The sequence below is a fragment of the Rhipicephalus microplus genome, chromosome X (assembly GCF_043290135.1).
Source record: "Rhipicephalus microplus isolate Deutch F79 chromosome X, USDA_Rmic, whole genome shotgun sequence".
Classification (NCBI taxonomy): domain Eukaryota; kingdom Metazoa; phylum Arthropoda; class Arachnida; order Ixodida; family Ixodidae; genus Rhipicephalus; species Rhipicephalus microplus.
This window is the reverse complement of record NC_134710.1, coordinates 150,793,748-150,807,655: the sequence shown is the minus strand read 5'-3', so window position 1 is coordinate 150,807,655 and position 13,908 is coordinate 150,793,748. Positions and strand designations below refer to the sequence as shown.

At 45.9% G+C, this 13,908-nt stretch overlaps 1 protein-coding gene across 1 annotated transcript in view; it reads left to right on the top strand.

Annotated features, from left to right (window-relative positions):
- The window catches only part of Culd (CUB and LDLa domain), a 67,461-nt gene that overhangs the window by 40,922 nt on the left and 12,631 nt on the right, over positions 1-13,908 (top strand). The window contains exons 4-7 of the mRNA XM_037428386.2: positions 1,251-1,426; positions 4,315-4,668; positions 7,252-7,287; positions 7,893-8,057. Of these exons, the coding sequence (XP_037284283.2) occupies positions 1,251-1,426; positions 4,315-4,668; positions 7,252-7,287; positions 7,893-8,057 (731 nt within the window). The remainder of the gene's footprint in view (positions 1-1,250; positions 1,427-4,314; positions 4,669-7,251; positions 7,288-7,892; positions 8,058-13,908) is intronic.

Genomic DNA, 13,908 nt, shown 5'->3' with positions numbered 1-13,908 from the left:
AATTGTGACAAAATAAAGTTTTTCTGCTTGTGACGCATCTGTCGGTTACGTTGATCACATGACCGAAACCAAGCCGCGCGTGCTGACGCGCGACTTTGTAGGAGCTATTCGCCACATTCACTTGAGTGTTTTTTTTTCATTCATTCTTTCGTATTTATTTATTCGGGACGGCAAACCTGATGCTTTCAGTGCAAACACATAGCCACACGATTAGCAACTCACGATACGCAAAGCTTTTCACTCCGACGAGACATTGATGTCTGTAAGTACTTTCGTAACCGAAACTAATTCACGTGGAAATATTACAAAGCTTGTCGTAGTTACACTCATCTAACACAGAAGCGCAATCTTATTGTCGGAATTCATGAGCAAACGCGCTCCCTGCAGTATTGTCCACCTGTAAACCTGCAAAAAACGCATTATGCAAACAATCACTAATCATAGTGAACGATTTTTCAAACCATGCAGCTGCTGCATCGTTTACGCTCTTCTAAAAGAGTTGGATGTACGGCCTGCAAATGTCGCGGAAAGAAAACACCGCACCTCCACCAAAATGTTGCGAGTATATTTACAAGTTATTCACAAAATTAAAAAAAAAATAGTCGGACAGTGAAAATGGCGGCTGTTATTAACCACAACACCAATATACGGTCCAATACGCCGTCTCCCTCTCCTTCTTCTCTCACTTCACGATGGTGATAGTTGCGACACCGCAGCAATATATTTACCTTGTGTTGTTACGATTACTCTTATGCAGCGTTTATCTAAATAGGGTGACAGTGAACAATAATTTGAGCATAAATTACGCGCAATTACGGACAAGCCAATAAAAAGGAGGCGTGTCACATTAGAATCCCTTTTTTTGGAGCTCGGTGCTGAAGAGACAAGATGTGCATCGAGTTGACGAGAAACACACTCGAGATAACAGTACCCTGAGATGTCAAGACATGAATCTGCGACTACTCCGCAGAGGACTTGTCTTTGAGGATAAAGTACGCAGTGTGCGACAAGTTGTGCGCGTTCAACATGACGACTCCTTTCGCTCATTTTCACGCCCGCTTGGATGCGCACAACTTGTCCAAGAAAACCTTCGCGTCGTACGCGAGCTTTCTCGCTCACACATATGCGCTGTCACGCGTGGAAAACGCTTCAGATTTTCGTCAATAGCCGCCAGCACTCGCGAAGATTATGTGCTGGAAATGTTTTAAAAACGTTGTATACATATATGCATTATTGTCTTCCCTTCGCAGGTGCGACTACGTGTGGGTGAAAGAGCCAACAGTTGGAAAGTCGGGACAAGAATTTTGCGGCATAAGGTCCAACCATACGGTCCAGAAGTACCATTCCAAGACGAAGCTAGTCTCTATCGACTTCCTGTACAGCTACGCGTACGCCGACGCCTTCAACATAGAGTTCACCGCGGAGGGTGAGTCGACCTTCAAGGCTGAGCGCACATGTCGCGCGCGACACTTTTGCCTTCAAGCTCGCGGCAGAGAAAAGAGAAAAAGCGCGCGCTATGTAAATTCCGCGCCAAAAAGCTGTACGGGGTCCAGACATTGGCACGCGCTGACACACCGGCGACGGTTGCAAAACGCAACGGCGCCAGCAGCAGCGCGTACCAGCGCGAGTGTTTTATAAGCGCCCGCTCGCGCAACGATTCCCACGGACGTGACAGACAAGCGAGAGGAGTTCACTGGTTGCGGTATGGCGGGAGAAGGGTTGGGGGGGGGGGGGGGGGTGGGGGGGAGGCTTTATGCAATATGCAAGACTGCCGTTGCGCTGGCATAACCACGTAGGCGCTGAAAGCCGGGCGACGCGTAAATCTATGCATTAGATTCACGCGCCGATCCATTGACGTCGGCCGCTTCTGCAGTTTTGTAATGTTGCTACGGTGTTGACGGGTGGCGGCGCAAAGAGTGCCGGCGCTAAGCGATTGTTTTGAAAGTTAGGCGGAAACTAAGGGTCGTTCTCATTGTTAGTCTTCGTCATTCCCCTCTCTGTCTTTGTCTTGCAAAGTGGGGCAGCCATCCATTGGGGACACGTTCATCCGCCATAATATGGCGAGAGAAGGGCATCAATTCGGAACATCCCTAAGCGGCGGATCACGCGCGGAATGAGCGTAATCTACGGCAAGCGCAAATCGTCTCGCGTGCTGCGAATACTGGCTGCGAAAAATTCTTCACAAAAGCGGAGGGAACGGAAGGGCAAGCGTGCACACACTGACCCTCCCCTCCCCCAATTTCTATCTCATAGAATCACGTTATGTTTTTCTCCTTACATCGCAAAGCAGCGTCAGCGGTTATATGTCGTGGCAAGACTCCATAGCCCCGCATATAATGCTACATCATAGATGAGCAGTAAACGCCCATCAATTCGAACCCGCTAATTCGGAAAACCGGATGATTGGAACATGTAACGGATGATTGGAACAATAATTTTTAAAGGAGGTGATAAAAATGAACTTCAAAATTATCGCCCAATCTCTATTCTGCCGCTTTTCTCTAAGGTCGCGGAACGCCTGATATATAAGAGGGTATTTTCTTTTATAGCAAACAGAAATGTCATTTGTGAAGAACAGTGTGGATTCCAACCAGGTAGATCAACTCAGTCTGCTTTACTCCGTATTAAGGACAGCCTACTTCATAACTTTGAAAAAAAATTTTACACTGTGGGAATATTTCTCGATTTCCGTAAGGCTTTTGACTCGATAAAGCACGATATATTAATTAGGAAACTTCAACTGTATGGAATACGCGGGATTGCGCTTGATCTAATGAAAAGCTATCTTTGGGCCAGGAAACAATATGTACAGCTCCACAATTATAAATCTGATTTGGGCGTAATTAAGTATGGGGTTCCCCAAGGATCGATACTTGGTCCTCTACTTTTTATACTTTATATCAATGACATAGTTAACATTCAGTTCACACCAAACATAGTCATGTACGCCGACGATACCAATGCCTTCTTTTCTGGTTTAGATCTTCGCGATATTGAAATAACTGCAAATTCTTGGTTGGATAAACTAAAATCATGGCTTACAGTCAATCAGCTAGAACTAAACATAAAAAAAACTAAATTTATGCTCTTCAAACAAAAAAATAGGCCTGTAGATTATGCTATCTCTCTGATTTTTAATGGAGAAAATATTGCACAGGTAAATAAAATTCAGTTTCTGGGTGTGTGTTTTCAAAGTGACCTTAGTTGGTCCCACCATGTGGACAACCTGCGAATAAAAATATCAAGATCGATCGGTCTAATTCGACGCTTACAGCATCTCCTTCCAGGGAGAGTCAAACGGCAGCTTTACTTTTCTTTTATCTACTCGCAAATCATTTATTGCATTTTAGTCTGGGGTACGTGTAACAAAACAAATACAGAAAGTATAATTCTTCTTCAAAAACGCGCACTAGGTTTGATAAGTACCTCGGTCCCCACTAATATGTCTCTTTTTTATATGTATAATGTACTCCCGTTCCCAGAGTGCTATAGGATGCAACTAGCCATGTTAATCTTCAAAAAAATTAAAGATAATTTCCAGATTTTTTCTGATGTGTACTTAAGCAGAGATCTTACGTATAATCTGCGTACTGTTGCGTTGGTCGGGCCAATGTGCCGGACTAACTATGGTGTACAGTCAATTAATAACCAAATCATTCTACTGTGCAACGGCATTCCTGAAATAATTGAATACGCTAAGGAGGCTAAAAACATAACACAATTTAAGAAGCGAATTTACAATGTAATAAACAGAACACAAGTCTACAGTGTATGTAAAGGAAATATGTAATGTATGTAATATTTATAGTATTCACTGTTTTTCAACTTGTATTGTATTTCAAAATATGTTATGGTGTTTGTACTGTCCTGCTCTACCTGCCCGAGGTGCCTCACGAAGAGGGGCCAAGTCAGGAGACACACTCTCCTTTTGCCCCCTTCGTGGGCATTTCTGCGGAAATGTCCGAATAAAATAAATGAAATGAAATGAAATGTTTTCCAGTGCCGGCTAACATATGTATGGTTTCACGGCAACAAACTATCGTTGATTCTGTCGTACGCGGCCGCAACCCGGCGGACCGCGCTTTCAAGAATCCCTCCTCTACGGCGTTTGACAAAAAGCGCGCTCGGACAAAAAGAGAAAGTGCTTCGCGAGACAAATCACTGTAACTCCGTTCGTACTTGGCGGACTCGAGCCTCTTTTTTTTTTTTTAGGGGGGGGGGGGGAGTGGAGAAGGGGCCATTTACTCTGATAGTGACGTCATTCGCTGATCACCCAGAAAAGCGTAGCAAGAAACCTTTCCCTGGCCGCCGCAGGTAACATCTACACCCACGAGGGCCAAGCGGAGTACCACCACAAGGGCAGCGCTTCGGGCTACGTGGAGTCGCCTCACTTCCCGGTCGCCTACCCGAGCGACTACGGCGTCGAGCACACGATGCGGAACTTGGACAGCCGGGGCTTCGTTCAGCTCGTTTTCACGGACTTCCAGATCTCGCCCTGGTCTTACGTCGAGCTGATCAACAGCAACGGTTCGCGCTTGGACGTGTTCAACGGCAACACCTTCCGGCCACCCATCGTGACTTCCGACGGGCCCGTCATGGTGCTGCGCTTCCGAGCGAACGACGAGTATCCCGACGCGGGCTTCCGAGCGAAATACACGTTCGTCAACTGTGAGTTTTCAACCCCCTTTCCTTTACGTACCGATAACGCTGCGGTGGTACACATTAGTCGCTCGCCCCAAACACGCGGGCTCGACCATGGCCACGGCAATCGCATTTCGCTGGAAGCAAGAATGCTACAGGCCCGTGTGCTTAGATTTGGGAGCACTAATCCAAAGGTGATCGGAATTTCCGGAGCACTCAACTATATCACATCGTGGTCATGACACGTATAACTTTAACTATAATTATTAATATTATGGGTCTCATTCCTAAATCAAGAAAAAGTTACCTATGGAAACTAAGCGAGCACTGTAATACGCAGCGGTATTAGCGAGTTTTATAATATTAGGGAGAGTGCAATATGTCTTGAACGGAGAGCTACGTAGAATGAAACGAACCAGCTATGCGGGTATTTTTTTTTTTTTTGCGCGCGCGCGCGCGCGTGTGTGTGTGTGGGGGGGGGGGGGGGCGTGTGTGTGTGTTCTTTTTTTTACAATGCACATTTTTAACAAAACCTCTCTGACAGACACCCGTCGACTTCCAATTTTGCACAGAAAAACTATGTCGGTTAGGAGATACTTTGTCACACTTATACAGTTACATCATTGTACTGATTCATTTTAAACAAGTTAATTATCTTTGTAATTAATAATTTGAGGCCCCTTGATTATATGAAAAAACTGTAGTGATGGCATACGCATTTTTTTAGAAAAAACATACGTAATTGCGCCGGGCGCGTAGGAAATTCGGCCGCCGTGAAATGCGGGTACGTCAAACCGGAACTGCCCGTGACGAATATTGAAAAAAAAAAAATGGCCCCGGATCTGCATGGTACATTGCAAAATGCCATCGAAAGACGATAGTCTTGCGTCTGGACAGAGTGAACAAAACATTTATTTGATGTTCTGCGCACGAAAATTGGTGAATGGTATTCTGGAAGCGCTGCGTTAGATTGCCTCGAGCGTGCAGCGGAGGCGAACGAGCGCATCGAGGCACGTTAGAGTTACTGTACATGATAAAGGTAGCATATACAGTAACTCTAAGGCACGTTAGCCACGAGCGCCATCTGGCAGTTATCTCCGAAAACGAAGGAAGGCCTGCGCGCCTGCGGAGAAAGATGCGCGCCATTCTCGGAGGCGATAAGGTGTAGAACGCAAAGCGACGGGCAGGTGCCACCACCGTGTCGTTTTAGCAAAGCGTTCGTAACACTTGCCTTTTTGAGCACCACGTCGCACTGTCAGCGCAGCGTGTTTAACGCTACGGTCCTTAGAATTACTTGTGTGTGCCTTTTGTAGTATAAAGGCACACATACAAAACAGCGACGTGTTGCTATGGTACCTCGGATATGCGCAATGATTTCTTTTTAATTGACAATCGCACAAGTATGAACGCTGGATCTTGAGCAATATTGGTGGATGCTGCGGGTGGGGTCGGCCGTTTGAGGAATCGTTAGGGCCGGACAAACAGACAAATGTACAGACATACAGACAGACAAACAGAGAGACAGACAGACAGACAGATCAAAATTTTTCCGTTGAAGGTCCCCAAGAAAGACTATCGTCTTTAAAAAACCGCGCCGCAGCAGAATCCGGCCAGGAAAGACTGCAATTAGTCTGATACTGCACAGTTTATTCTTTGCGTAAGATGCTTCGTGCTTATAAGAAATCCGCAGTTCCCACCTTTAATTTCGCTGCACGGCGTAAAACTAAGCGGAAAGGCACTGCGGGGATTCTCCTTCCACGCAAGCGAGAGACTTCCTTGCGCCTGTTTATAGAGCTTAAGAACAACAGATAAGCACTACATATCAAACGTAAAAAATGGACGGTCCCCTTTTTGTATTCTAGACGTCTTGCCGTTTCTCCTGGTCAGATTGTGCTGCGACGCGCGTTCTTTCAAATTGTAACATCGCAGCTGTTGGAATTGTTGTTGCTCCTCCGTATTTGTACTTTTGCTCCCTTATATATATTTGTATTTGTGCTCCCACAACATTAATCGAAGAGAGCAGATGACATCCCGAAAACTGAGGCGGGGTGTAGCTAGGGCCCGCCCTTCGGTTTCACAAATATGGCAGCCATGAACGATGTGCCACAATGACGTAGCCAGGGGGTGGTACACGGGGCCCCATGCCCTTCTCTCTGATTTTTTTTTTCGCCATGACATAGAAAGCACGAAATGACACTCCACCACATCTGTCCGACCAGCCGCCACTTCAAATCAAAAAGCTCTTAGCAAGAACTATCTGCATTTGCTGTGCCATCCCGAACGCTCGCTTTCGTTGCTCAGGCGGTTTTTTCGGCGTTACGCATGCTAAGCGTGTGCTACTGATTGATCTGGACGTACTAACTCGGGACTGGTGCCAAATTGACGCCGACACCGGACAAAATGGCATCAATTAGGCCAAATGGTCTAAACAGCATGCTAGCCTGACTCGCGTCCGAACAATTATATTGAAAGCTGTTAAAAACATACGTGCTATGTTAAAAAAAAAAAACTAAAATTGGTACTAAAAAGACAAATGCATGGCTGCACGCAAATGTTTCCATAAGATTCTCAACCAAGTCTTTCACCGTTACGTAACTTTTTTTTTTCCAGATCCCGAAAAGTACTGGTTCAACAAGCCTTCGACAGGTAGGTCATTTTGTGTTATTAGACTGAATATCGTTTCCGGAAAAATTTCAGACTTTTATTAGCTAGACAATGGGTCACTCGATTTGTCATTAGTCCCAACCTTCAGCATAAGTCCTGGTTCGTAATACCAAGCTTTACACGTAGCACGCCAGTACCTGACGTCATTGGTGAATCCTCTGTATCTGTGGCGCAGCCGAAGGAGGGGGTGGGGATATTTTTGAATTTTGTGTGTGGGTGTGTGTATGCGCTCTAGTACAAACACATGCAAGGACGTACATAAAGGGGCGAGGGAGGGGGGGATACATAAAGTGGATGTTTAAACGGGACGTGTACTTGGAGAGAGAAATGCATCCAAATTAATGCAACGTTCACCCATGATAATTGATAGTGCAGGAAGCATAACGAAAATAAAAATAATGAACAGGGATCTCTGGCAAGCCTTAAATTCATAATTTCCAGCACAAGAATGTTTGCTTAAACTCGAGAAATCAGTGTAGTAAAATATTTTTTAAACAAGGCCCATTTCTATTTAAACTCATACACGTATACACTCACATTGTCCCTGAATTGGTCGACAGTGGATGAAGTTATACTGATTGTTTCAGACTGCGGTGGCGTCGTGGAAGATCTTGGTGGTGCAATCACCATGATGAACATGGCGAATCCTGGATATACACGCAACTTTGACTGTATTTGGCTTCTTCGTAGCGAGACCACCTATGCCTACGAAACACACATTTCTGTACGAGTGGCCCAGTTTGAAGAAATGGGTAAGTATGCTTACTAGAGGAGGGGGGGGGGGGGAGGATTGTAGATTACCAAGTATCTGATTACCTTCGGCTAGCTCAATAAAATCACTTATACAGATAAGCGGAAGTTTTGCGCAATAATAATGGTCGTTCAGTGGAGGCTACTTTTCTACCGCGCAAATGAAACTATAAAAGAAAACTTCAAGCAGTTTTAGTCAATCACTGACCTGCACTGAAATTAGAACAGATTTGCGCGCCCTCAGAAGTGATGTGATGAGCGCGAGAGACACCGCCGTCGGAGAACATGGCCGAGAACATTAGAGGGTCTACAGCCTAAGAAAAAAAAATGACAGCTCCACTCCCAATCATCGCTCCCACTGAAAATTTGCACAAGTGTTCCGTACAATAGAACTTACTTTCGTGACAAGCACTTCTCGACTCACGTTTTTTCGCGGGGTTTAGGTCCGAACGTCCTAGCAAATTTCGTCAGGGATTAATCGCTACTCAGTCGCACGTAACGCTTTTGGCGGTAATGGCGAACGTTTAGTTGCTGATATACGTAGTCTTTGCATCAAGCGAGAAAAAGTACTTAGGGTTGGAGCGGAAGCCAGCTAGCGCGACTGTCTTTCATAGGTGAATGGCAGTCGTGCCGCTGTTCGGCGGGTGAAGCTGACTTTTTATGAAAGGGACCCTGCAACATTTTCCCAAGTAATCGTCCAATGGCTCCGTTAAAAGCTTATTACCAGCGGACACACAATTTTTTAGAATTCGTCAAATACGGGTGGAGTTACAGGGACCTGTCGCACACTTCAAGCGTTTTCTCTCTTTTCGTTAAAGCGACCACGCGGGAAGCTACATAGATATGGGGATGACCGGGGAACAAGGTGCGTCCCTTCGTCATCGTGCGCCATGAGTTATGACTAAGCGAGCGATCGCGCTTAGTCATATCAGATTGCGCGGGCACTTGGCGGCATCCCGCGGCGGCCACGGTAACTATGCTGTTCACGACGCTCTATATCAGCCAGCGGCCGTAAAGTTAGAGTGTATGACGCAGTAATTTGGGTATATAGCTTCATTTGAAGAGAGAAGAGGGAGCCATTTCTAGCTCACTTAGAGGATGATTGCACATACAGGTCGTGTCCTGCGTTATGTTTGGCTCACGTGTTCTCAGGAGCTTCGACTACCGATCAGCAGCGCTTACTGTTACATGCTGGAGAAGTGTTGCAGGGTCTTGAGTTTTGGCAAAGTATAGTGGGGGAAGCAATCGGTTGCCGCTCTTCGCTAATCTGGGCAGGTACTGCGAAATATTGGTTGTCCGCCGCGGTGTGCGTAGCGGTTACGGTGCTCGGCTGCTGACCCGAAGGTCGCGGGTTCGACCATGGCCGCGGCGGTCGCATTTCGATGGAGGCAGAACGGTAGAGGCCCGTGGGCTGTGCTGGTTCAGTACTTTAAATAACACTAGGTGGTCAAGATTCCGCCCGTAGCCCACAACTACGGCGTCTCTTGTAATCATGTCGTGGTTTTGAGACGTAAAACCCCAAATATTATTATAGTTATTATTATTATCAGAATATAGGTTCATCTTTGTTATGGGGTACTTATTATTTTCACCAGCCCATTACCACTCCCAAGAGGATACACTCTCACATACTCCCACCACTGCTGGGCCGTAATACTAAAAAGAAAAAAAGTGTGTTGTTACAGCATTTAGCACACAAATCAATTGCCTCAATGTTCTGTCATTTTGCAGCGTTGCCTCAGAAGGGAAGCCATGTACTCTTAAAAACTATCCGTCAAAACCATGAACAAAATATACGTAAAGCTGTGATTTTATGAAAATGCGGAGAAAAGGTACGTGTATACAAACGAACATAGCCTTGACGGAGAACCGTGGTGATATTGATTATGAAGCTTAACTGAGCCTCTGGCCGTGGTGCGCGCCGTGAAACAGTAGGCAGGTGATGTGAGCGATAAACAGCACACTCCACGACCACCAATAGCCTGAAGTTGTCGCCATCACGCAGTATTACTCATGTAGGGCTTTGAAGGCTCTTAGTTACGGGATTAACTAGGAAATGCAAACAACACGTACGTCATACAATTAAATGGCAAAATGATCGTGACCACAATCAGGTTTTTCATGCCATTGGTCTCCGCGATTGCCGGAGATATCTTGGAGGCCTCGGTTTTGCCTTTCGTTGTATGTACACCGAGAAAGTGTATACGCATGTATCCCAATTTGCAGTATATGAAAATGGAAGACAACCGTCAACAGAACATTCTAGCATGCATAACAAAACAGTTCAAAGCATAGGAAGCGAGAGATTGATGAAAAATACAACTGCAAAGGCGAAAATTGCCAAGGCCATTCGTGCCGGATAAAGCGAGCTTCGTACCGCTGATCGTTGAATTGCTCGTGTATGCACTTCAACCCTTTGGCATCATGCATATGCCCAAGTTTAACGCATTTACGTGTTGCATAACGCTCGTCGGAGTGCTTGCCTCGAACTCAATGTCATGCTATTCTCGCTTGCAGCACACCGAAATAACAAACATCCTTTGCATTGTATCCGCAGTTTGTTTTGATGAGCTTTCTACTTTTCTGAAGCGAGCTAGGATTGAAGGAAGAGGCTTGTCAGGTCCTTGATTTTCAGGAAACCACACCTCAACACCAACGAAAAAGGAGGGCGTATGCACGTTCGCTTGCAGACGGCTCTCTTTGCACTACCCATTTATAGCCGGCGAGGCGATAGGGGCGCTGGTGGCGGCGTTTTTCGCAGCGCCGCCTGGTCATAGTCTGACGTCTATTACATGGACCCAGAATTCAAACAAGTCGCAGATTTGAAATGAAGATGACTACCATGACTACAGAAAGTGGTGGTGTGCTCTCTGCCCTATGCTCTCCATGAGGCGCTCTGAAGCTGCTTATGTAGCTGGATCAGGGAGCCGCTAGGGACGCTGCTGCAGTTTCCTCTTTAAGCATGGAGGAAGGAAGTGACTCGAAGCTTCGTGCGTCCGCTTCTTCTGCGCGCGTGTTAAACGGGGATGCAATTCGAGTGGTTTCTGTTGCATCAACAACTGCCGCGGTATTTGTTTTCTGCTGATGTGTTAGTGCTGACTTATGCTAAGGAAGTATGCCTACTGAGCGGCACAATTATTGTTTGGCGTCGCGGTGCCGGACAGGTTAGAGCCGCGTGAAAGGCGTGCTGAAAGCGTCCTTTTTAAATGTCCCTCAAGACAAATAAAGAAGACAGTGGAAGATTAATGACATTTCGGGCCGCATTTTGTCATCAGGGAGGACACTGATATCAATGACGGCGAAAAGGCACGTCTCGTGGAAGATTGACACTATCGGAAGACACTATTCTGACGATCCATCCCACCATGTATTTCTGCAAAACGAATCTCAAGGGTAGGAGCAAAATAAAGCGAGAAAGTGACCAAACGACCAATATCAACAGAAGTCTAACCGCGAAAGCGACGTCCATCGAGAATGACCTGAATGGCGGGTCGCCACCGAATGACGGACGTATAGTTATTGTGCTAGCGAAGAAGCTCAAGCAGCCAGCTCATAAGTGGTGTGGAACAATTTGAACTTATTGCACTTCAAAACACCTTCCGAGTGCTGGCCGAAGCATTGTTTTCCTAAAGGGTACGCGCTTCATTGCACTTGAACAGCATGCGAAGAAGCGGCTCTCGTGCTGGTAAAAGTTGTCATGTTTTTCTGCAACAGGCCTCAGGATGCCCACTCCAAAGCGTATATAAACTTGTTAAACAACATTTGTGTTCACAAGAGAAAAACAGAAAGCTTCCTCCAAAAATCGGAAATGCTTTCGAACTTTGTGTTAGAGCCGAGATGTAGTATGTTTTACTGAGTAAAAGTCAAACATAAAAATGAAGTTATGTTGCGTTTACATAAGGCAATGCGTCTGCCTCCAAGGAAAATGTGCTCTAATGCAACTATTTTTACTTAAACAGCTGGAGGTGTGCTCATTTGAAATTTCAAGATATCTTTGACAAATCAAACGGATGTTGTGAATGCCTTTTATTGTTTTGATGAAAACATGCAGTATTACATGCATGTAAACCATTTCCTTGCGCGAAAGGAGCACTGTTCTGCGGAACTTAGTGCGAAGTCCGTCGAGTTGGGCCTACGGTCACCGCGAAACCCTGGCAGGCGTTGAGCGTGCGTTCAAGGCACATACAGTATACAAAAATGTCTGATAGAGCTATGCATAAACCTGTGCGAAAATAGCGCTCTTCTGAAATACAACCTTGTTACTTTGATGACGAGCCATTGCTGAAACGGGGCTCTCGTGGAAAAATTAAGTAGCCGACATTTTTCCATTCAGCGCTGTAATCATAGCGGCAACCTGTTTCTATTGTAATTCATAAAGGGACACTAAAGTCAAATAATAAATTACGTCAGAGTGAAAGCTCAGTGTATGATAACATCCAAAACTACAATATTATCAACAGCAGTGCCCTGCTTACCGAGAAATTAGGGTAAATGCACGAAAATGCATGCGCCACAGTAAGACATTCTCAAAATGATTCCGATGACGTCAGACGAACCGCCTACAATTAATCACAAGTAGTCAATCTAGCTGCACAAAATAAAGAACCTTTTCATACATCAAGAGACGCAATAAAATGCTGCTTATTCGTTTTTGTTCAATTCATGGAAAAAAAGAACCGCCGGACGTCACTATGAGGAATGGCGCGAGTGGTTCAAAGATTCCATTTTCGTGTCGTTAAACTGGATAGGTCGTGCCATGTAGCGCGGCGCAGTTGAACCAAAACATGTCTGCCATCTCGGAGCCAATGAAAGGAACTTTATTAATGGCTTTTGTTGCTACCGAGGCTCCCGCTGCTTTTGTTCTGTCTACTAGTGTCGGCAACCGCCTAATAAAGCCGGGCAACGTTGTGCGCGCCAACAGTGACGCGAGTCGGTCCGTTTCCTGAGGCGGGTAAATCGAAGTGCGCTAACCCGATGCGGGCCACTAAAACGTGATTTTTTTTCAAAATAAACCCTTCATTCGCACAAAAGTAACACTATGAGGTTTCTGGACCGCTATTTCAACAATCAACGTCGACTTGATAGTTGTCTTAAGTGTCCCTTGAACAAAAAATGCGAAATGCGCATGGACACATTTCCGAGCGTATGAATAGTAAGGGCTGCTTCAATATAACACAGTCCTATAAAATAACCCACAACGTCCGCTTAGCGTAGGTGCGATACTTGTAGAACCACCTTGCCTCTCAAAAGGAAACGATCACTCGAAGGCAACATGAGCTGCCTCAGGTGGCGAAACGATCCCTGTACGTTCTCATTCTCGGTGTGTAAGGAAGGGATCGCAAAAATTGTTTTAAAATATTTTCTGCAACCACTTGCTTCGTCATCGTGAAAAGCACTTAGCTGAAGGTGCACTGCGGTGCCTGAAAAAGCGGACGACGAGAAATTAGCTCAGAATCGCACAACGACTTCGAAGTTCGTGGAGAAGTCTTACCTTTCCCGCCGCCTAAGCATCGCCACTCGCTCGCTGGATTCCGTGCCGACCGGTTGTGCCCCCCCGATCTCCGACGGCAGCGCAGCTCTGGCCGACCGGCTCGCCCTCCGCCATCTCCTGACGCCGTGAAGCTCTGAGTGGTGCCCCATCCTCGGACTCCATGCTTCGACCGTGTCCCCATCTTTATCTTCTCTTTACTTATGTATGTGGGTGTCGCATCTCTATCCTTATCCCTTTCAATCCTCCCTATCCTTTTTAATCCCTCCTTACCCCTATCCCTCGTGAGCCAATGTTGAGGTGTGGCACTATGATGCAGACAGTTACGGGGCTCACTTTTATCTTCTTTTCTCTCTTTCAAGAAT